Source organism: Cnephaeus nilssonii (assembly GCF_951640355.1).
Source record: "Cnephaeus nilssonii genome assembly, chromosome: 7".
Taxonomy (NCBI): domain Eukaryota; kingdom Metazoa; phylum Chordata; class Mammalia; order Chiroptera; family Vespertilionidae; genus Cnephaeus; species Cnephaeus nilssonii.
In genome coordinates this window covers 77,434,045-77,455,873 of record NC_137078.1, presented here as the reverse complement: position 1 = coordinate 77,455,873, position 21,829 = coordinate 77,434,045, and the positions used below count along the sequence as shown (strand labels likewise).

The 21,829-nt window shown below is 42.4% G+C and overlaps 1 protein-coding gene across 1 annotated transcript; it reads right to left on the bottom strand.

The window, feature by feature from the left end:
- Positions 1–28: 28 nt before the first annotated feature.
- On the bottom strand, positions 29–21,750 carry PPT1 (palmitoyl-protein thioesterase 1). The gene is made up of 9 exons (XM_079776195.1): positions 21,592–21,750; positions 17,319–17,428; positions 16,961–17,088; positions 16,348–16,418; positions 14,351–14,453; positions 5,312–5,402; positions 4,206–4,304; positions 2,914–2,985; positions 29–1,502 (listed from the first exon to the last, which is right to left on the bottom strand). The coding sequence occupies exons 1-9, from the start codon at positions 21,713–21,715 to the stop codon at positions 1,380–1,382; spliced, it is 921 nt and encodes a 306-aa protein (XP_079632321.1). The 5' UTR covers positions 21,716–21,750; the 3' UTR covers positions 29–1,379.
- Positions 21,751–21,829: the final 79 nt, after the last annotated feature.

Below are 21,829 nucleotides of genomic sequence, written 5' to 3'. Positions count from 1 at the left end.
GTAAGAATATTGAAAACATGACACGAAGGTTAAGAAGCTACTCTTTATTTTAGACAACCTCATACATTTCTTTTCACATCCCCCCATTTCTTGCCCTTAAGCCTCATCTTTTAGTTGAAAAATAAGGCTTAAGTGTAGGAAAAATCACAAAGAGTAAACATCACAGCACTAACAAGACTTTTCCCATGTGTATCTAATCATTTCCCCAAACTGACATTCTGCACTAGTCTTCCAAACAGTTTTGATAGGTTTTCACGGGCAGGGAAGTTGGGGCTATCATGTTCAGATTGCTCAAATAGTGTGGGGAATGGTAGAATAAGGTTAGTTTTCTTTAACATAACAGGAATTTTAAGTCCTTAATATGGGTTGATCTCCAAGGAGAAAAGGCATGTGCAATATTCCCCAAGCTTTTTGAGGAAACAATCTTTTTTTCTCTTCACAGAACACAACTGAAACAAGTTTGGAGTGTACTAGAAAATACGGTTTTTTATAATGGAAATCAGCCTGATCTCCATGTTTTCCTCCCATTCTCTGTTAATACCAGTAACAGAAGTGACTTAATCCAGACCACTAGTCATATTAAGAGATGACATATTAAGGATGGAATGGAAAGAACCACCTCCTCAGTTTTCATTTCCATTTCTACATTTTTCTTCACCTCCCTTTCTAAGTTAAGCAATACCCACACTTCCTCCCTTAAACAATCCAATTGGGTGTTACTTCCCTCCTTTTATTTCAGCAACTAATTTATCACAATCTGAGACCAAAAGAGTGCTACTGAAGCTAGATGGTGGACTAGTGGAATTTGTCTAATAATTGCTAAAGATACTACACAAGAAAACATACTCAAAGAGAGGAGGGTAGCCTTAGATTATTTAGCAACATTCAAGCAATACTCTTGCAAGCACTGGTTAAATCCCCACCAGCAAAACAGAAAGCATGTCTGTGAATACCTCAGGCCTAGGTATTGGCCTTCTCTTGGCTTGAAATGTGGCTAGATTTACGTGAGAAAGGTGTTTGCCCTTAGAATCTATGTCATTGTTTTAGTTTGTTCAGTCTCTTCTGGGCCTGGGCACAGTTCTGGCACTGACTTGCAGCAGACATTTCCTGAGACAGCTTGACTACATCAAATGGTTGTAAAATAATCTCTGTGGTTATTAACTAATTAAACTTGCATTCAACACCATATGCTGATAGGATGAGGCAAAGGATAAGATTTAGATCTTAGATCTTTCCGAGTAGGTCATGTTAGATGATGACTAGAGAAAAGGGTTAGTTGCAAGCTGGATCTGTGCTCCGGCTTGGGCATGAAGGGAACAGTCTTCACTAGTTTGGAAGTGCTGGGAGCTCCCTGAGCTCTGGTGCAAATTGCAAAGGTTTCACTCAAGGAAGGGTATGATATGGGCATAAAACCATTCTTCAGACAGTTGAAGATGGTCCCCTTCTACAGCCAAGAATACTAGTTGTCCTGCATTGTCCATTTCTCTTAGCCCCAAGCGGTCCTGCAGAGAGAGATGCCATAATTAATCAAAAGGCTTACTGGAAAGTTTTGGAATAAAAATAATGTTAGCTGAGCCCTGGCCGGTTTGGCTCAGTGGATAGAGTGTTGGCTTGTGGACTGAAGGGTCCCGGGTTCGATTCCATCAAGGGCACATGCCTGGGTTGCAGGCTCGATCCCCAGTAGGGAGTGTGCAGGAAGCAGCTGAGCAGTTACTCTGTCTCATCATTGATGTTTCTATCTACCCCTCTCACTTCTCTGAAATAAATTAAAAAATGTTAGTTGAGATATATTCTCAAAATGCAATCTTTTCCCTAAGTATCACAATTTAGATGTATTGTCAAAAATGCTAAAAAGGATACCTATTTTTTCCCCTAAGCATTAAAATTATATGCAGTTGAGATTGGTCTATAGTTTTATATTTTGCTTTCTAAAGTTTTCCAAACCTTTTGGAGGACAACACTGCCTCAAAATGTCAGTTAAGTGGAACTGAACCAAAGACAGGAGAACATTAGCTCGATAACTTAAAATATCCAACCCCTAGGTAACAAATCTGGGACACTTTCATATCTTGCAGTTGAAAATATTATTGCCCATGTGCCACAGAACAAATATGGTGGGAAGATGAGCAGTTATGACAGTATCAGAATGTTGCTTCTGTGGTTACCATCAGTTTGAGTTTCACAATAAGGAGGCTCTTAAATTGTAATTTCCAAAACTTAACAGACCCTAGCTTCCCTCTTACCTCACCCAAGAGGGGCATCAAATGTAAGAGAAAAGCCAAGAGAGGAGACTAGGCTTCTGAAATTTAAAGAAATTCGAGTAGAAGGCAATTGGCTCAGACACAGCACTTGTGCATTTTGGTGAGTGTATCTCCAAGATAAAATCTTTAGAGTGGAGCTGGAAGTGGTGAAATGCTGCGACCTCTGCTTGAGAAACATCTACTGCAAAAAAAGAATTCACAACTCTAGTCCCATTACCTCCTGCAGGAGCTCCCCTTGTCAGTGCCTAATTTAAAAACACTTCCACGACTATTAATGTTTTAAAGTAACACCTGTCTCCTGTTTTCATTATGCATAGGGGGCTTGTTGGATTTGATCCAGTCTGCATCTCAGCAAAAGAAGCCAGTTCTAACCTTTATACCAGAGAGAAGGAGCTAGAAAGGATGTGTCCCTTGGACATGCTTGAAAACCATGAGGTACAGGTCCTTTGACCTTCAGGATGTAGATTCTATAGACCAGCACCTAACAGACTAGTGCAACAGTCAGCAGCCTACCCAGCCTCAGCGAGACGGGTCAGACACCTCACGACCACTTACTGCTTTGGGGTGTACAGGACAGGGTCTATCACCCAAGAACCTGGCAGCTTCAGGAGCCAGGAGCTGAAAAGGACAGCACCTCTCCCCACCCAGTTACCTGTATGTACAGAGTGGTCTTCTGTAAGGGAATGGTTTCCTTGTCTTGGCCACTTCTGTAAAATCCAAACCACTGCAGGAAAGGAGGAAGAAATACGAAGATCACACACATGGCATATATACTGCCAAACTAACTCAAGACCGGCTGGTAGCTAAGCCTAACCAACTAACGACGTCATGAAGGTGTAGTAAGGAGGAAAAATAGAATACGTCTTGAGTCATCTTTTTTTTAAGGGTAGATCTTGAGAGATGAGTTAATCTTTTCCAAAGAGCTTTCCAATTTCCCAAAATTTCTGCTTCCGATAATTATTGAGCAACTACCCTCTGAAAATCCTTGTGCTGAACTACACACTCAAAGATGAATACATATGGTCACTGTTTTTCAAAAATCTCTAATCTCATGAGGCACAGAAACAACTAATTGTTTAACATACTTTTCTATAAAGGTCACATACAAAATATTTTTGGCTTTAAGAGCCACATGGTTGTAACGACTCAATGCTGTCATTGTAATGCAAAAGCAGCCACAGACAATATTTTTTAAAACTTGAGTATGGCTGTGTTCCAATGGAATTTTATTTATGGACACTGAAATCTGAATTTCATATAATTTTCACTTCATCAAATATTTTTTACTTTTTCAACAACTTAATAATGTAGAAACTATTCTTAGTTCATGGGCCATTCAAAAGCAGGTGGCAGGCTGGATTTGGTCTGCAGGCCATGGTTTGCTAGTTGCTGGTGGTCTGATGTGATGAGTGCTGTAATACAGGCTGATTCTACTTGAAATAGGATAGCATCCTAAATGGAGAAAGTGATCTGAGTTTGGCCTTGAAAGGTAAATAGGAGCTTGTCAGGTGGAGAAGCCCAGGGAAGGGCATTCTAAGAGACTGAAAAGCTTGAATAAAGGCACACAAGAGAAAAAGCACAGGCCAAGTTTGGGGCATTTCAAGTAATACAATGTGATCAGAGAATCTAAAGTGGATAATGTAGGGAGATTAGGTTGGAGAAACAGGTTGAAGCCAGGTCAAGGCAGACCTTAATGTCAACCTTAGGGACTTACAGACTTTGGGCTGGTGGTTCTGAACTGGGGTCACAGGTCTCTGAAAATCTAATCAAAATTATAGTCCCTCAGAGAATTCAACGTTACCACTTTGCATACAATTCTGGGTGGTGTCCCATTTATAGACCTCAGGTGAAGAACCCCTGCTCTACACAAAGGTAAGTGGTTTTCCCCCAAAAGTCATTTACTACTATGGTCTGTCTGGTTGTGGCCTGCCCAAGCAGTCTCACCTCAGAATCCACAGGGTCCACAATGGAATCATTGAGGAATTTCACCATCACAAACTTCTTCAGGGCCATCAGGTTTTTCTTGTAGGACTCATTGACACCCTGGAGGGAAAGGCCAGCAGTATCTCAGAGTCATCATCAGGTTCCAGCAGGGGGATTAAAGCCTTTCAGTGCTCTGGTCTCCCTGACCCTGGACCACCATGTTTCTTTCCTATGATACAGGCTGCTTTTTCAGTTTCCTGCCCAGAATATACCTTGTACAGCCTTTTTCTTAACATCCTATCTGATTGGCATGCCCCCAGCAACCAAGGTGCCATCATTAATCTGTCACTCCACTCCACAGGCACCCGTCATACAGGTTAAAGACATCTAGCCAGAGAAAGCCAAGGCAAAATAAGAAGCTGCAAGTTCTGAGTGGTTTTGCTATACTACTGTTTTTTCCCCTTGGCTGGTGTGGATCAGTTGGTTGAGCATCGTCCTATGCACTGAAAGGTCACTGGTTTGATTCCCAGTCAGGGCACAAGCCTCGGTTGCAGGGACTCAGTCCCCAGGGTCGTGGTGGGTACAGGAGGTAACCAATCAATGTTTTTTCCTCTCTCTTTTCCTTCCTCTCTAAAATCAATAAAAAACATATTTAAAATAATATGAAATTTTAAAAAACCTCTAGATAAACACAATATAAATTAAGCCGTCTAGTTTACCAGAATCTCCCAAATCATGCTTGTGTTTGGGACACACAGTCCCCTTTGCAGTATCTCTTCTAAGTAAATCTCTTTTCTGTGAAAATTTGACCCAAAAGAGACCCACCAGGAAGACTTCCCTCAGTAAACCAGCAGCTGTGAAGTTCCATGTAAGCCAGCCAGCAACCCACTGAGCTGACCGTGCTTCAACACTAGGAAAGGGAAAGGACATAAGGGAGGAGAGCCAAATGGACTTCAGCCTCCCTAAAAGGAACTGAATCTCCGAATCGCTGGCTCCCTTCCTAGAAACAGAACTTCTGTTTCCTGGGTTGTCTGGGATACTTTTGGTAAACAGTCACTGCTGATCTTTTTATAAATGTCCCAAATAGAAAAATGAATACATAACAGCAGCCTGGCTTGGATGCTTACTCTCTCCTGATTAATATCTGCCAAGAAGATGCTGTGGTTGCGGTACATGTCCTCCTTTATGGGGTCGTGCCAGTATTCTGCTTGCACCAGCCTGCAGGGGGAAAAAGAAATCAAGGTGACCACGCTGCATGTCAGCATGCCCCTCTGCATAGGTCACCAGGAGATTTCAAAGGATCAGAGACCAGAGCCCTCAAGTCCCAGGCCTTGCCCTCTAATAGGGAAGACAAGACTTCCACCTATCAAAGTTCATCACCTAGACACCTGACGCAAGGATGTGCTATTTAATACAGTAAAGAACATCTTAGCCTTCCTGTTTGGCTCAGTCAATAGAGCGTTGGCCCTCGGACTGAAGGGTCCCAGGTTCAATTCCAGTCAAGGGCACGAATCTCAATTATAGGTTTGATCCCCCGTCCTGGTCAGGGCACGTGCAAGAGGCAACCAATTGATGTGTTTCACATCAGTGTTTCTCTGTCTCTCCCCCTCCTTTCCACTCTCTCTAAAAATCAGTGGAAAAACATCATCAAGATGATTAAAAAAAACAAACAAAAGTATCCTAAAACTTAGGAAGAGGACCTATCAATATGGTTCCCCTGTACCACTGAGCTTCATCACAATCATGCTTCAAAGCCATGAAGACACATGCTGTCCCCTCCCACAACCCCAAATCTTTCCCTCTCCTTTGCTTTCTACTCATCCTGCAAGACTCAGCTCAAATCCCACAACCTCTCCCTCCTCTTCACCTATTTATCTCCTCTTCATCTATCATGCTGTGCTGATACTGGGATGGAGGTCTAACCTTTCAATCACAAAGAATTTATCATACTATTGAGTGATACTAGTTTTCAGGACTCTGGGATGTCATGCAACTTTTAAGGACAAAAGGCAGGTATTTGGTGGTTATAATATTTCAGACACAGATCATTTCTCTCCATACTTTTTTACTTTGTCTCAGTCTCTCTCCACTTCCCCTTCCATTCCCTCCTAGCCCTCCCCTACCAAAACTGACACCTCTACCATAAGTTCTCCCAGCAGCTAGTTCCCACTTAGCACCTGCATCTACACAGCAGTATTCCGGCTGGAGAAAAAGGCTGAGCATGAACCTAATGGGAGATGTCCTCTAGGGGGAGAGAGGAATTAGAACATGAGTGGGACTTCCTATCCCAGTTTAGCAGGAAAAGAAATCAAAATTTCTACCAAAGGAGCCAGCCCCCAACCAGAGTGAAAGAGCTGCCCAGAGGCGGTGATCCTGAAAGCGCCACTCAGCAGAGCAGCGTGGCACTAAAGCCCACTGGACCATCTACATCAGAGACGATGGAAGCTTCTGACGCCCAGGAGACAGGGCTGAGGTTAAAGGAGGCAACAGTCAGACTGTCAGTGGTCAGAGTGACACATATATCTGCTTATAAACGTATTTGAAAGCTTTTAAACGTTTATCTAATTTTTAAAAGGTGACAAATTCTGAACTTTTATAAAATACTGGTATTAGTGGTGGCCTTATCATTTTGTTTTGGCATTGTTATCGCTTATTGTGTGAGAGTATTAGTCCTGCCTCTCCCCTATAAGACTGGAAGCTCCTCAGCAGTGACCGTCTGGCAGATGCTCAGTAGTAAGGGTTTGCCAAATGAAAGAGAATGATGTAAGGATGTTAGACAAGTTATGAGCGAAGTAGGCTTGGCAGTAAAGGAGTGTTAGGGTTTAGAGATGTGACAGGGGTATAGTTAGAAGAACAAGAGAAGACAAAGCTTCAAGAGTAGGTGGTCAAGTATCAAATGCTGAGAAATGTTGAGCAGAGCCCACACACTTTTCACACAAGTGGACACTCAAGTTCCTTCAGAAAATGTAGGTGAAAGAATACAAAGGCCCCAGATCTTGCCAGGCCTGGTTCTGGTGACTCAGAATGGCAGTGGGGAGGCCTAATGGCTAAGGATAAAAGAAAGAATAAAGGCAGTAATCACAGGTTGGTCACCTTTTTGTGTGAAAGGAAATAGCTGAGAAGGGGCACAGGAAGGACATTTGTTTTGTAAGAAGCCTGGTGCACACTATTCAATCCTTACAGGAATTCCATAGAGTAAGCACTATTATTATACTCATGTTCACAAGCGAGCCAAGGGGAGGCCATGAGGATGAGCAGAAGCTGGAAGTGCTGCAGAAGGTGGGGAGGTGAAGGAGAGGGAGGCTCTTCAGGAGGTGGACAGAGAAGAAAAATGGGTTTGTACTATTTACCTCCTTTTTACCACTGAAGGGCCAGATTCGGAGAGCTCAAGTAGCTCTCCCAAAGCCACCCAGCCAGCACTAGAAAGGGTAAGACATGAACCTAAATCTTCTGAGTCTACAGTGCAGCACACAAAGAGGCAGGGAAGAACAGCTCCCAAGCCAGCACTTCCCAACCACAGGCCACCCTTGGTGACATAAGCCTCTACCTTCTGAGGCTCTAGCCACTGTGGCTTAGAGATTATAATAGTAACACATGGCACTTACTATATACCAGGCCTATTGTAAGCACTTTATATATATTAAACTATTCAATTCTTACAAGTATTCTATAGAGTAAGTACTATTAGTATACTCGTGTTTACAAATGAGGCAACCATACTCCGAGTGATTAAGTAGCTTGCTCAAGGTCAAAGTGTTAGTATGTAATAGAACCAGAACATAGGAGGGGAAGACTGGGCTTTTCAATACAATGATGTTCTCTGAAAGTTGTTATAATGAGAACTAGAAATGAGTACAACATGGAATCAATAAACTGTGAAGTCATACAATAAAATGTCATGCAGCAAATCAGACAAATCAGCTTTATGTATATGTAATAACATGTTTAGATCTCAAAAACGTAATATTGAGTCCAAAAATCATTTGTAGAATAAAATGCACAATAAGATATACATTACATACAATTTTAAATATACAATATAACACTATTTGTTGACTGACTATGGATAGGTATGTATGTATATGATACAAACTTTTAATAGGCTATATTCTGATTTGACAGTGGTTGTCACTATGGAGAGAGGACAAAGAATGGGATATGGAAGAGATGTAAAAAATTCAAATTTATCTGAAATGTTTCTGTTCTTAAAAATATCTGAGGCAAATATGTCAAAATACTTATTTTAGGTACACAGAAGCTTGTTGCATTACTCTCTGCTCTTTATTTATTTTTTATTTTTTTGAGAGAGAGGAAGGGAGAAGGAGAGAAGCATCAATATGAGAAAGAAAGATTGATCGGTTGGCTCTTGTAGGCACCCTTACCTGGGATAGAACCAAAACCTGGGTATGTGTCCTGACTGGAAATCGAACCAGCGACCTTTTGGACAACACTCAACCAACTAAGCCACACCAGCTTCAGATAATTTAACACTGTTCAGATAATTTAAAGACCCCCCTTCGGGGGTCTCTGTCTAAATCAAAACCACACCCATAAAAGTACAGGGCTCTCTGTACTTTTATTTACTTATTTTTTTGCTAATCCTCACCAAGGATATTTTTTCTATTGATTTTATTAGAGAGAGTGGAAGGGAGGAGTAGAGACACAGAGAGAGAAACACCAATGTGAGAGAGACACATCAATTGGTTGCCTCCCACATGTGCCCCGACTGGCACAGGGGATTGATCCTGCAACTAAGGTACACGCCCTTGACCAGAATCAAACCCACAACCCTTCAGTCTGCAGGCTAATGCTATATCCACTGAGCCCAACCGGCCAGGGCACACTCTACTTTTATGAACAACTGAAAAGTATCTGAGGCAGCTTGAGTGGTTGCCTCATTATTTCCAAGAAAGGGTGTGACAAGTTGAGGGCAAAGATGAGGGCAAAGATGTGGGCAAAGTGGGACAACTGAAGAAAAGCACTCTCTGAGCCATGGGGGTGGGAGCGCAGGCCCTGCAAAGCAAGGGGCATGCAAGCTGGGAGCCAGGGACCAAGGAGAGGGCCAGCTGGGAGAGCAGGGCTGGCACAGAAGACAAGAGGCCAAGGGTGGGGGATGGCAGGAGAAAAGGAGGAAGGAGAAATCAGGAAGAGCTGCTAGTATCTCAGAGGGGAACTACATGGCAGATTTCAGTCAGAAGGCGAGAGAGAACTGTTACACTCACCATCACTCATTGTCCCCACCATGCCACTTCCTCACCGCCCTAGCCGTGTGGCTGGGTTGGAGTTGTCCATACACCAAAAGGTTGTGGATTTGATCCCCAGTCTGGGAGTGTATTGGAGGCAACCAATCAATGTTTCTCTTTCACAAAGCTGTTTCTCTCTCTCCCCACTTCCTCATTCTCTAAAATCAGTAAACATATCCCCGGGTGAGGATAAAAAAACAAAACAAAACAAAAACACTTCCTCACTGCTTATTCAGAGTATTAGGATATCAAATTTGCTTTGCTGTGGTTAAATTATCTGAACAGTGTAGAAGACATCTTCGGGGGTCTCTGTCTAAATCAAAACCATCCTCTCTCGTGTGGGAACTGCGCCCTTCCTGCCCCCACCTACCAGCTACAGGAGTGGGTATGGTTGGTACCATGTGGTCCCACCCTTCTCTGAACACAGCTAATGAGAACAAGTGGGAACCTGATCTGAGCAGGGGCATGGTCCCTTCCCTAAGAATCTGAACTGGGGCAGAGAGATTCCTGCCTCAGGCCGAGATAAGCTCCTAAAGGAGCTGTGCCAGGCCGCTTTTACCACGGCAGCAGGGGTTGGTCTGCCTGGAGAGAGAAAGGAAGAAGTGAAACAGAGAGAGCAGCAAGGACAACAGTTGGAGAGAGACTGCCTTAGCTCTGGATGGCTCCATTTCTCTCTCTTTTTTTTAAGAATGGTTTATTGGGCCCTGACTGGTTTGGCTCAGTGGATAGAGCATCGGCCTGCGGACTGAAGGATCCCGGGTTCGATTCCAGTCTGGGGCATGTACCTTGGTTGCGGGCACATCCCCAGTAGGAGGTGTGCAGGAGGCAGCTGATCCGTGTTTCTCTCTCATTGATGTTTCTAACTCTCTATCCTTCTCCCTTCCTCTCTGTAAAAAATCAATTAAAATAAGTTTAAAAAAAAAAAAAGAATGGTTTATTGGTTTTTAGAGAGAGGGTGGGAGAGGAAGAGAGAGAGAAGCATCAATATGAGAGTGCATCAATCGGCTGCCTCCTGCTTACTCTGGCCCCTTCTGGGGATCGAGTGCAAACCGAGCTTGTGCCCTTGACCGGGAATTGAACCTGTAACCTCCTGGTGCACAGGACCACGCCCAACCGAGAGGCATACCAACCAGGGTGATGGCTCCCCCTTCTTGATTCCCATCCCTCTGAGGCCATGGGTACCAAAATATGAATTTCTTTAAAACTTACTTTGGCTTGATTTGGTTTCTTCCTTGCAACCAGGATCCTCCCTAATACAAAAGCCAACCTAGGACAATATTGCAAAGAGAAAACTGTTTCCTTTTGTCACATTAAGCTCTCACCATCCCCTTCCCACCGCTCTACTTGGACTACTTGCCTCTTTAAATCTCATACTGGCCATGTGTTAAAATGAGATTTTACAAAGAAACTTTAAGAGTAAAAAGCAAACAACTTTGTAAAATTAGAAAAGTATCCTAAAAGCTACTACTCAGAATGCACTTGCCAGGGAAATTGTGTTATAAATGGTGAGCTATACCCTAGCTAACAGTCTAGTTCATCTACGATATTATAAAACATATCTCAACTCATTCCACTTCTCTTCATTGCACTCATCTTCCTATTTCCTTGCTTAAAACCTCCCAATTTTCTCTCATAATGTTTAGAAGAAAATCCAAACTCCTTATGTGACCTACAAGGCCTTGCATAAAATAGCTTCTGCTTCTCTGTCCAAAAGCATCTATCACTAAACTCTAATCACCCTGGCCAAGAACAGCAAAACCTGTCTCAGGCTCCATGCTTTTGTTTCTCTTATGCTCCTTACTTCTCATCCTTCAGATCCTGCCTTAAACATCTCTTCTTCAAAGACCATTCTATCCAAAGTAAGGACCTCTCCATCACTGCATCCTGTTCATTTTCATCATGGCCGTAGCATATTCAAGGTCACCTAGTGCAGTGGTCAGCAAACCGTGGCTCGCGAGCCACATGCGGCTCTTTGGCCCCTTGAGTGTTCTAACGCCACTTCTTCAAAATAGACTTGTCCAGGCCAAAAACCAACTTCTGCGCATGGGCCACGAAGTTTCAATCACGCTGTACGTGCGCGCCCGCACGTGGTATTTTGTGGAAGAGCCACACTCAAGGGGCCAAGGAGCCGCATGTGGCTCGCGAGCCGCGGTTTGCCGACCACTGACCTAGTGCATCTGTTCACTTGGAGATCCCCTTGTCCCACTTGTATGTTAGTTATGTCATGAGAACAGGGACCCTGATTATCTTGTTCTCCATAGAATAGGGCCCAGCAAACAGCAGAAGTTCAATATTTGATGAAATTATGAACGAAATACTTTACAACTGTAACCAAACATTAGAGAAAACAAAACCACTGCAATACTTATAAATAAATAAACAGAAAGCTAAAGCTGAAGTAAATATTTTAAACCCAGCACCACTAGTGGTCACAGCCCAAACCTGCCTTAATATGAACTGAGCACTGCACTGCACGTTTTACTGTTAATTTGTTAAATCTTCACAACTCTGCAGGAAAGTTCTACTATTACCCTCACACGAGAGATGAGACTCAGACACTCAAGCTCACACAGCTTGACAATGTAGAACTGAGCCTCTCCAACAGCCCCTAGAAAGAGGCTATGGAAGCTCTTTCTTTTTGCATGTCTGAAGCTGTTTTTATTTTCCCTTCACATTTTTTGTTGTTGTTAATTCTTACCTAAGGATATTTTTTTCCATTGCTTTTAAGAGGGAGAGAATGAGGAAAGGGGTGGGGGGAGCGGGAGCGAGAGCGAGAGCGAGAGCGAGAGCGAGAGCGAGAGCGAGAGAGAGAGAGAGAGAGAGAGAGAGAGAAACATTGATGTGAGATAGACATATCAATTGGTTGCTCTCAAATCCTTCCCGACCGGGGCCAGGAGCGAACCCTCAACTCAAGCATGTGCCTTGACTGGAATAGAACCGGGACCCTTCAGTCTGTGGGCCGATGTTCTATCCACTGAGCCAAACTGGCTAGGGCTGTTCTTATTTAAATTAGGAGATGTGGAAGCTCTTCACACAGACAGAGCTTATTTACTGGTGGCTTAACCACATGGTAATCAGGAGGAGTCCTGACTTGTTAGAGGATGCAAACATCAACCTGTAGGTCTTTTCTCTGGGGCCAGTTTTTCCAGAGAGGGGTGTACCAACCTTCTGCTTAGCAGGTTGCCATCATTCTGGGAGCAGAGTGAGAGGAAAGAGGAGTAGGAGGGGCTGGGTTTTCAGTATGGCATCTTTTTTTTTTTAATATATTTTTATTGATTTCAGACAGGAAGGGAGAGGCAGAGAGATAGAAACATCAATGATGAGAGAAAATCACTGATCGGCTGCCTCCTACATGCCCCCTTACTGGGGATCAAGCTCTATCCACTGAGCCAAATCAGCTAGGGCTCACTCAGTATGGCATCTTATCATCATCCTGTGTTTATTTCCTGGAAGTCTGGTACTTCTCTAGTTACATTGTTCCAGAAAGTAAATTTTACTTCTCTTGCTAGGGTGGGGGAGGAGCAATCACTTAAATATGCACTTAAGAGAATTGGGATTCTGATAATTCCTTGTAGATTTTCAACAAAAAGTCCTGTGCACTTATCTCTATCATTCAAAGTATCTTATGCATCTTGCCCCGGACAGTTGGTTGGAGTGTTGTCCTGTACACCAAAAGGTTGCGTGTTCGATCCCCAGTTGGGGCATAAATGGGAGGCAACTGATAAGATGCTTCTCTCTCTCTCTCTCAACCACTTTTCACTTTGTTTTCTTCCCACTTTTAATCAGTATTTAGGTGTCATTGTCCCCCTACAAACTGCTCATTTATAGTCACTAATAATTCTGATTGCCAATGGTTGTGTTTGGTTCACAAAAGAAATATAAAGAAAAGGATGTGCTTTTCTTAGCCATCTGAGTTAGAATGAAAAGAATAAGAGTAAATTAAGAACAATAAAGTATACAGAGGCCATTTATATATCCATGAGAACAAAGACTATGTAGGACATTAATAACCAAGCTATGGCTAGTCAAATCATGTAAGGGGGTAAAGCTTAGCAGTGGTTTGAGCTGCTTGAGGGAAGATGGAAATATCAAGTATCTTAGTTTCCTTCACTGACCATCAGGTGGCACTGTTGACCCATGATAGCTTTGTAGCTATGCATATAGCCACTGCAAGAAAAGGAAAAGAGCTAGCTTCTGGTTGTTTCTCTGTGAGTCACTCACAAGGCTATACTTTGGAAAATGGCTTCAAGGAAGTGTTGTATTGAAGAGTTGTTATTAGACAAGAATGATCCACTTGGAAAACCCATAGGATAGATACCATAGCCAAACTAATTGATCCCAGTTATCACCTAGAATACTCTAGGTGTACTGAATCTGAATTTCTAGGAATGGAACCCTAGAATCCATTTTTAATGAATTTCCCAGGGGTTCTAATGTATATTTTAATTTAGAAACAACTGAACAAGAACATTTTCCAAAAGTGACTGTATGCTTTAAATACTCAAACGCACACACACAAAGAGAAAAATAATACTCAAACACACTGAGTATTGGGGACATTGATGTAGGAGACTAACCACGTACTGCTGACAACATAAATAATCTGTCCTCCAATATTAATAGTAATTGCTTGGGCTTGGTACTTTCTAAAGGCTTTTTGTTTGTTTGTTTTAAGATGGACATTTATTCTGTTGTAATTACATTCTTCTTATATAGAAAAATGTCCTGTTTCTTTTTAAAATTATTATTAAAGCAATTTTAGGTTTACAAAAACATTGAGCAGATAGTAGAGAGGTATTTATGGGGGGGAAAAATCGCATTTGAATATCACTAGCCACTATTCCTGGAATCACTGTTAGCATGAAAGTCAGCATATTTTCAGGAAGAGCTGGTTCTATGTCCTTTTCAGCTAACCATACATACCGTTCTTGAACAGCTTTATTGTAAGCCCCAGCATTCAGTGTTTTTCTGATCAAGTCACAGATGTGAGAGCTCTCTCCTGGGCACCGAGGAAGTCCAAAAACACCTAGAGTAGTAGGAGACAAATACCCGTTCCTTCAATAATTACGTATTGAACACCTACTATGTCCAAGGCACTGTGAGAAACAAAAAAGGCAGAGCTTGACCCTGATTTCATTTAAATATTCTTTAAGAACATAATGTATTGAGGATTAACACTATCACCAGCTTCCTCTTGGTCCCCCCACACTCTTTTCTGCCTTAGAACCTTTGCACTTGGTCCTCCCTGGAGGATATACAGGCATACATCAGAGATACTGCAGGTTCAATTCCAGACCGCCACAATAATGTGAATATTGCAATGAGTCACTCAAATTCTTTGGTTTCCCAGTGCATGTAAAAGTTATGTTTACACTATATTATAGTCTATTAAGTGTGCAACAGCCTTTAGGTCTAAAAATATAATGTACATACCTTAATTGAAAATATACTTTATTGCTAAAAAATGCTAATAATCACCTGAAACCTCAGTGAGTTGTAATCCTTTTGCTGGTGGAGGGTCTTCCCCAGATATTGATGGAAATGTAGTATTTGCAAAGCTCAATAAAGCAAAGTGCAATAATATAAGGTATACCTGTACTTCTCTTGCTGCTTCAATGGCTGGACTCATTTGCATCTCGCAGGTCTTAGCTTAGAGAAGTCATATCTACCTACGCTAACTCAAGTAGTGTCCAACCCAATTTTCTTCCCCCCTCCCAGTTACACTTTCATCCCCCATTATCCTCAATAATGTTTTCGGGGGGTACTGGACATAGTTCTGAGCACATATTGACAATAATTCATTTAATCCTCACAACCACCCTGTGGAATAGATACCATTTCCAGCCCCATATTACTGATATGAAACTTTAAAACAGAGAGGTTCAAGGTTAGATAATAAGTGATACGGCCAGGTGAACACAGTTTTGGCTCCAGAGCCTACACCATTAACCAATACAACCACAATTCTGTCTCTCAAGTATTAACCCTTTCATTTTTCTCATTATCGTGGTTACCACTGTCTGTATTTATTTTATTTGTTTCATGTCTATCTCCCCCGCTCCCTCCAGAAATGGAAGTTTCATGAAGGAAGGGACCTAGTCTTGTTTCTAGGTTTTCCATAAATATTTGCTGAATGAATAAAATGATAAAGCTGTTTTTACTAATTTGCACTTGAATAATATTTGCACTTTTAGAAAGTATTTCCTACCTATTATTTCACTTCATCCTCTGAAAAACTCCCACAAGAGGAGCAGAGCCTTATTTTAGTTTCCCTCACCTGTGAAAGAGACCTAGGATACCAAATTACTTGCCCATCAGTAATAGTTAATTGGGTGAATCCAGTTTCCTGATTATAAGGAGAATCCTTCCACCCCTACACCATCCCACCTAATAACTATACCCATCAGAACAGAGATAAAGTTCTATTCCAAAGACACATCCTTCCCCAAGAGTCTATAATTCTGTCTACATAGAAAACCTGTTGTTTTCCAAGGATCTAATAGCTACTGTTAATTTTACAGACAAAAAAAAAAAAACTTACACATTATTCTTTACCTAAGCCTAAATTCAACAGACATCACCAATGCCAGAAAATGGGAAAGGCTGTTAGACTTTCCTAATTTCCTATGTGGCTGCAAACATCTTACCTCCAGGAAATCATGTCAATTAAATTGGAGGGAAGTAGATGACAACCTAATAATTCATTTGTGTTCCAGGCCTATGGAACCCTAAGTATCTTCCTATTTCTTCAAGAATGCTAGTTAGTTTGTTAGAAGTTGGGGCGGGGGGGAAGGAACCCACAGAATTTTGCAAGGATGGCTGGCTGACTTCCTGTATAAATAGAGCTGCTATAATTTTTTTTTTAATCAAATGGTCATGTGGGTTAAAACAGAAAAAAAGAGGCACAGAGCCCAAGTTACCTTGATGTTGTCCCCCAATTGAGATCAGATTGATCATGGGAGGTGAGGGACATCTCTGAGCCACTGCCCTCCTGAGGGGGAAAAAAGGATTATCACCTCTGACTGGAATATGGAAATGTATCACCAACATTCAATTCCTCAGATTAAGACACTTAATTCTCTGTGGTTCTCCAAGGCCACAGAGTTTCAGGATTTTCCTCTGATATGACCAAATACAAGTTTTTATTCTTTCATAGAAAATAAGTTAAGTTCCGTAGAGCTTCTGACATGGGATCACTTTAAAATAGTTCCCAGGGGGCTGGCTCTGTCTATGGAGCACTCCCAGGCCTTCCCCCGCCTCCTTCCCCAGGGGCATTTTCCTTGCCTCTCTCTTTCCCCTAAGCCCCAAGGGGCCTTCTTTTGCCTCTGTAACTTGTTCCCTGAGTCCATTTCTTCTACAGCTCACTTCTACTTCCGTGACTTTATAAATAAACTTTCTCTATAGTTTGGGGGAGGAGGTAGCATAGCTTCCCTTCCATAGGTGAAGATCCAAAAATAATCAGAGGAGTCAATCTATCTGAATAAGAAAAAAGAAATCAATTCCATGTAATTGGTATAACAGAAAGGAACTTACAGAAATTGGCCTCCCTGAGAGAATCCCATAGCATTGTAGCCTTCCTGCAATTTAGGATCCTTAGCAAGAATCTGACACACTGATGTTACTTGGGAATTGACGTTCAAGAAGAAGCTGTTCTCCACATCCTAAAAGAGGAACCACAGAGAAGTGAAAAGATGGGGCTGAAAATAAACACTGGCGTCTTCTCTAAGAGGTGAACTTGTTTAGTTTAGGTTGGAATCCTCACATAAGCCACTCAAGCGTTAAATTGCCATTGCTTGATATGCTGCAAAGACGTAAGGCAAAGCATCTGAGCAGTACATTCTGTGAAACTAGTCAGCAAACTTCCAAGGAACAGAGCTGTGAAGAGCCTTACCTCTATCAGGGTCTTCCCAATCTCTAGAGATAAGACGTAAATTCCAGGTATTTTCTTCTCAACCATTTTTTTAATAGCACCCATGCTCAAGGGATTACAACAGCTGTCTCCTAGACAACAAAGACAATGATGGGAACTTATGAATCATAAGAATTTTTAAAAAACTTTTGTGCTTCAAAGGGCATTAACAGGAATGTGAAAATACAACATACAGCATGGGAGAAAATATTTGCAAAACATCTATCTGATAAGGGTTTAATATCCAGAATATACAAAGAACTCTTATAACTCAGTAAGAAGATAACCTAATTAAAAAAGGGAGGGAAAAAAAGGATTTCAACACACATATCTCCGAAGATGATATACAAATGGCCAACAAGCATATGAAAAGATGGTCAGCATCCTTGCTCATTATGGAAATGCAAATCAAAACTACAATGAGATACCACTTCGTACCTTCTAGGATGGCTTTCATAAAATAACTAATTTTTAAAAATGAAAAATAACAAGTATTGGCAGGATATGGAGAAATAGGAGCCTTTGTACATTGCTGGAGGAAATGCGATATGATACAGCCACTGTGAAAAGAGGCTGGTGGTTCCTCAAAAAGTTAAACATACAGTTACAGTTATCATATGACCTACACATATGACTTCTAGATACACAGCCAAGAGAAATTAAAACATGTGTCCATACAAAAACGTGTACGTGAATGTTTATAGGAGCATTATTTATAACTGTCAAAAGGTGAAAATGACCCAAATGTCCACCAATGGATGAATGGATAAACAATTTGTCATACACACACACACACACACACACACACACACACACACTGACACATGCTACAATGTGGATGAACCTGTAAACATTATTATAAGTGAAATAAGCCAGATACAAAAGATCACATATTGTACTGTTCCTTTTAAAGGATATATTCAAAATAGGCAAATCCATACAGACAGAAAACAGATTGGACATCTCAAGTGAGAGTGAGTTGTGGGAGAAGGGGAATGAAGAATGATTATTTAATGGGTACAGGCATTTTCTGGGGTAATAAAAATGTTTTAAGTAGAGAGAAGCAGTGGTGGCACAACACTATAACACACTAAATGCCACTGAATTGTCTATTTTATTATGATTCATTGTATGCTACATGAGCTTCTCCTCAATTTAAGAAAGAGCATTCTTGCTTAGCTTATGTTTATCAAGTAATAAACTTCAAAAGCCCATACAATATAATTGGGACACCAAATTTACAACTGAAAAATAAGCAGAGGTGTATATTCCCCTCCCGTATCATCAGAAACATCGTGGGTTAATGGATTCAAAAAACGCTTTGGGCCAGAAGGGGTCAATGGGGGGAAAAGGAGGACATAAGTAATACTTTCAAAAATAAAGATTAAAAAACAAACAAACGCGTTGGAACTGAATTTCTCTTTAAGACCAAAACTAGGGTAAGACAAGTGAAGCACATAGGACACAAAATTTAAGGAGGCATCACTCTCAGATTCATGTAAGTGCTGACCCTCAACTTGTAACAGAGTGAGTGCTTCCTTCAATCTAACACTCTAGGGCAGTGTGCGGCAAGTATTTTGAAAACATGCAATGCCTATTTTAACATGGGCACTGACCTCTCTTCCCTTAGACTGTCAAATAAAAAAATGACAACAGCCAACACAACAATAGCCGTCTGGTGTGAATGAATCCAAATGACACCTTTCTTTTTATCGGATTGGCAACAAATATATTTTTTACTGTGACGCAGAATTTTAGTAATTAGTTTGTATGTGCCATGAGATGAAAAGGGTTGAAATCATTGCTAGGGGCTTCCTTGTTTCACCCAAGGCCCAGTCCTGTTTCTCTTCCTGTTTTAAGGAACCAGAACTAAAAATGGGAAGCAAAGTGGCTGACGGAACACTGAGTGGGAGAAGTGGGATGAGATTATTTTCCATTTTAACTCAATCATCCTGTTTCCAACCTGAGAGGAAGCTTAAGAATTACTTTTTAAAGAGGAAAAGGCTAAGGATTACAGCATCTTAGATTTCTCTCAATGTAACATTCATTGAACTGAACTGCAAAGTTGGTTCTTACCTGCCTCCCTACGGACTGACTGTGCTCTGGAAGGACATGAAGCATCTTGTGTTCTCATTTAACTCCCCTGTAGCAACCCAGGACCTGGCACAAAGCCCTGACAGAACTGTCTATATTTGCTGACTCTAATTCCTCTCTGAACACTTTCCTTCAACCCATTCCAATAAGACACTCATTCTTTCCAAAACTGCTTTTGTCAAGGTCTTGGGTGATATTCATGTTGCTAAATCCAGTTACCAATTCTTATCCCTTACCTTGATTGACCTGTAAACATTCCATTCAGTTTGATTACTCTCTTCCTCTTGAAACATTTTCAGCTGTTGCCCAGGACATTGCACTCTCCTGTCTTCCTTCCACCTCCCTGGTTGTCCCATCACTGCCTTCTTTGCTAGTTCCTTCTCATCTCAACCTCCATATGTTAGGAGTGCCTCAGGGCTCAATCCTCAGATCTCTCCCCTCTTCTGTGTACACTCACTCCCTAGGTTATATAACCTCCCCCAGTCTCACAGCATTAAATACCAAATATATGCTGAAGGCTTCCCCAAGTTAAATCTCCAGCCTGTACCTCTCTCCTAAACTGCACACTCCAAACACCTCTACATCTCCTGGATGTCTAACAAGCTTCTCAAATTTAGTAAGTTCAAAAGCAGACCTCTGATCTTCTCACCACCCCAAGTGTGCTCCCCTACAGGGGTCCCCACTTTGGGGAAATGCCAACTTCATCCTTCTAGTTGTTCAGGCCAAAACCCATGGAGTCATCCTTGATTCCTTTCTATCTCTTTCATTCCACATCTCATCTGTTAGCAAATCCCTTTGGTTCCATCTTCAAAATATTCCAAACTTTGACCACTTCTCCATTTTACTATAGTGTTTCAAGCCACTGTCATCTCTCTCTCTTTTTTTAAAGTTTTGTTTTGTGGTGTTTTTTGTTTGTTTGTTTTTTGTTAATCCTCACCCAAGGATATTTTTCCATTGATTTGTAGAGAGTGGAAGGGAGGGGGAGAGACAGAGAGATAGAAATATCAATGTGAGAGAGACACATCGATTGTTTGCCTCCCATACGAGCCCAAACAGGGCCGGGGATGGAGCCTGCAACTGAGATACCTGTCCTTGACTGGAATCGAACCCAGGACTCTACAGTCCGCAGGCCAATGCTCTATCCACTGAGCCAAACTGGCTAGGGCCACTGTCATCTTTTGTTTAAATTACTGTAATGGCGTCCTAACTTGTCTCCCTGCAAATGTCCATGACCTCCTACAATCTATTCTCAACTAGAGTGGTCCTTTTAAAAGTTAAGATCATGTCACTCATCTCAACTCCCCTCTCCAAGGGCTTCCCACCTCATTCCAGCTAAAGTCCCTAGCCTTAGTGGGCCTAACAACACCTGCAGCCCCCCCTCTCCCCACCCCTAACCTAAACCCCTATTTTCTTCTCCTTGTTCACTCAGTTCCCACCACACTGACCTGAATGTAGTTTCTAGAACATACCAGACATACCTCTGCCTCAGGGCCTTTGCATTTACTATTCCTTGTACCAGATAGCCACAGGTTATCTCCCTCGTGCACTTTAGTCTTTGCTCAGATATCACTCTCAGTGAATCCTTTCCTTATCTTGCTCTGTAAAATTGCAAGCCACCATCTTCGGTTTCCATCCCCCTCTCAGTTTTATTTTTTTATTTTCCCATCGCACTCAACACTTATCTGTATAGTCTGTCTCTCCCATTGGAAAATAAGCTCCAAAAGAGTAAAGAATGTAGTCTGTTGTGCTCTCTATTGTGTCCTCCGCATCTATAGATGCTCTCAATAACGATGTTATTTGGTGCCTAACAAATCTCTGTTCAATGTGTGAATGAATAAAAGGAAGGATGCCTGGGTCCCTGCAGCCACAGCCCAGCTCTGCTGAACGGGTGCCGGATGCTCCATCCTGTCGCCACTGCTGTGAGGATTAAACCAACTCCGCGTAAAGCCCGGATGCAGTGCACACCCCCTGTGAGCGCTCACCGAAGGACAGGTCCTTCCCCTGCTCCCTGCCCAACGCAGAGGAGCCCCCAAATCCTAACGTCGGGCCAGCCGGCTGCTGAGCGACCCCGGTCCTCGCCCTTGCTCTTTGCAGACGCGAACCCGCGCTGAAAGAGGGGAAGAGTCGCCAAACCCTTCGGGTCCTCCTCTCACTCACTCACCCATCCCATGCCAGATCACCAGCGGCAACGGCCCGGGCGGGTCGAGATGCCCCAGCCGCAGGGCGGCGCAGGACGCCGGCAGGAGAGCGACAGCCAAGAGCCACAGCGTGCTGGGCGACGCCATCTTGACTCAATCACGTGACCGCGCGCCCCCGGCCGGTCTGGGCGCGAGTCGGGCGGAGCGCTTCCTCCACGCCTCCGCCTCCGCCTGGGCTTTCCCCGGGCTCGCGCTGGGCGT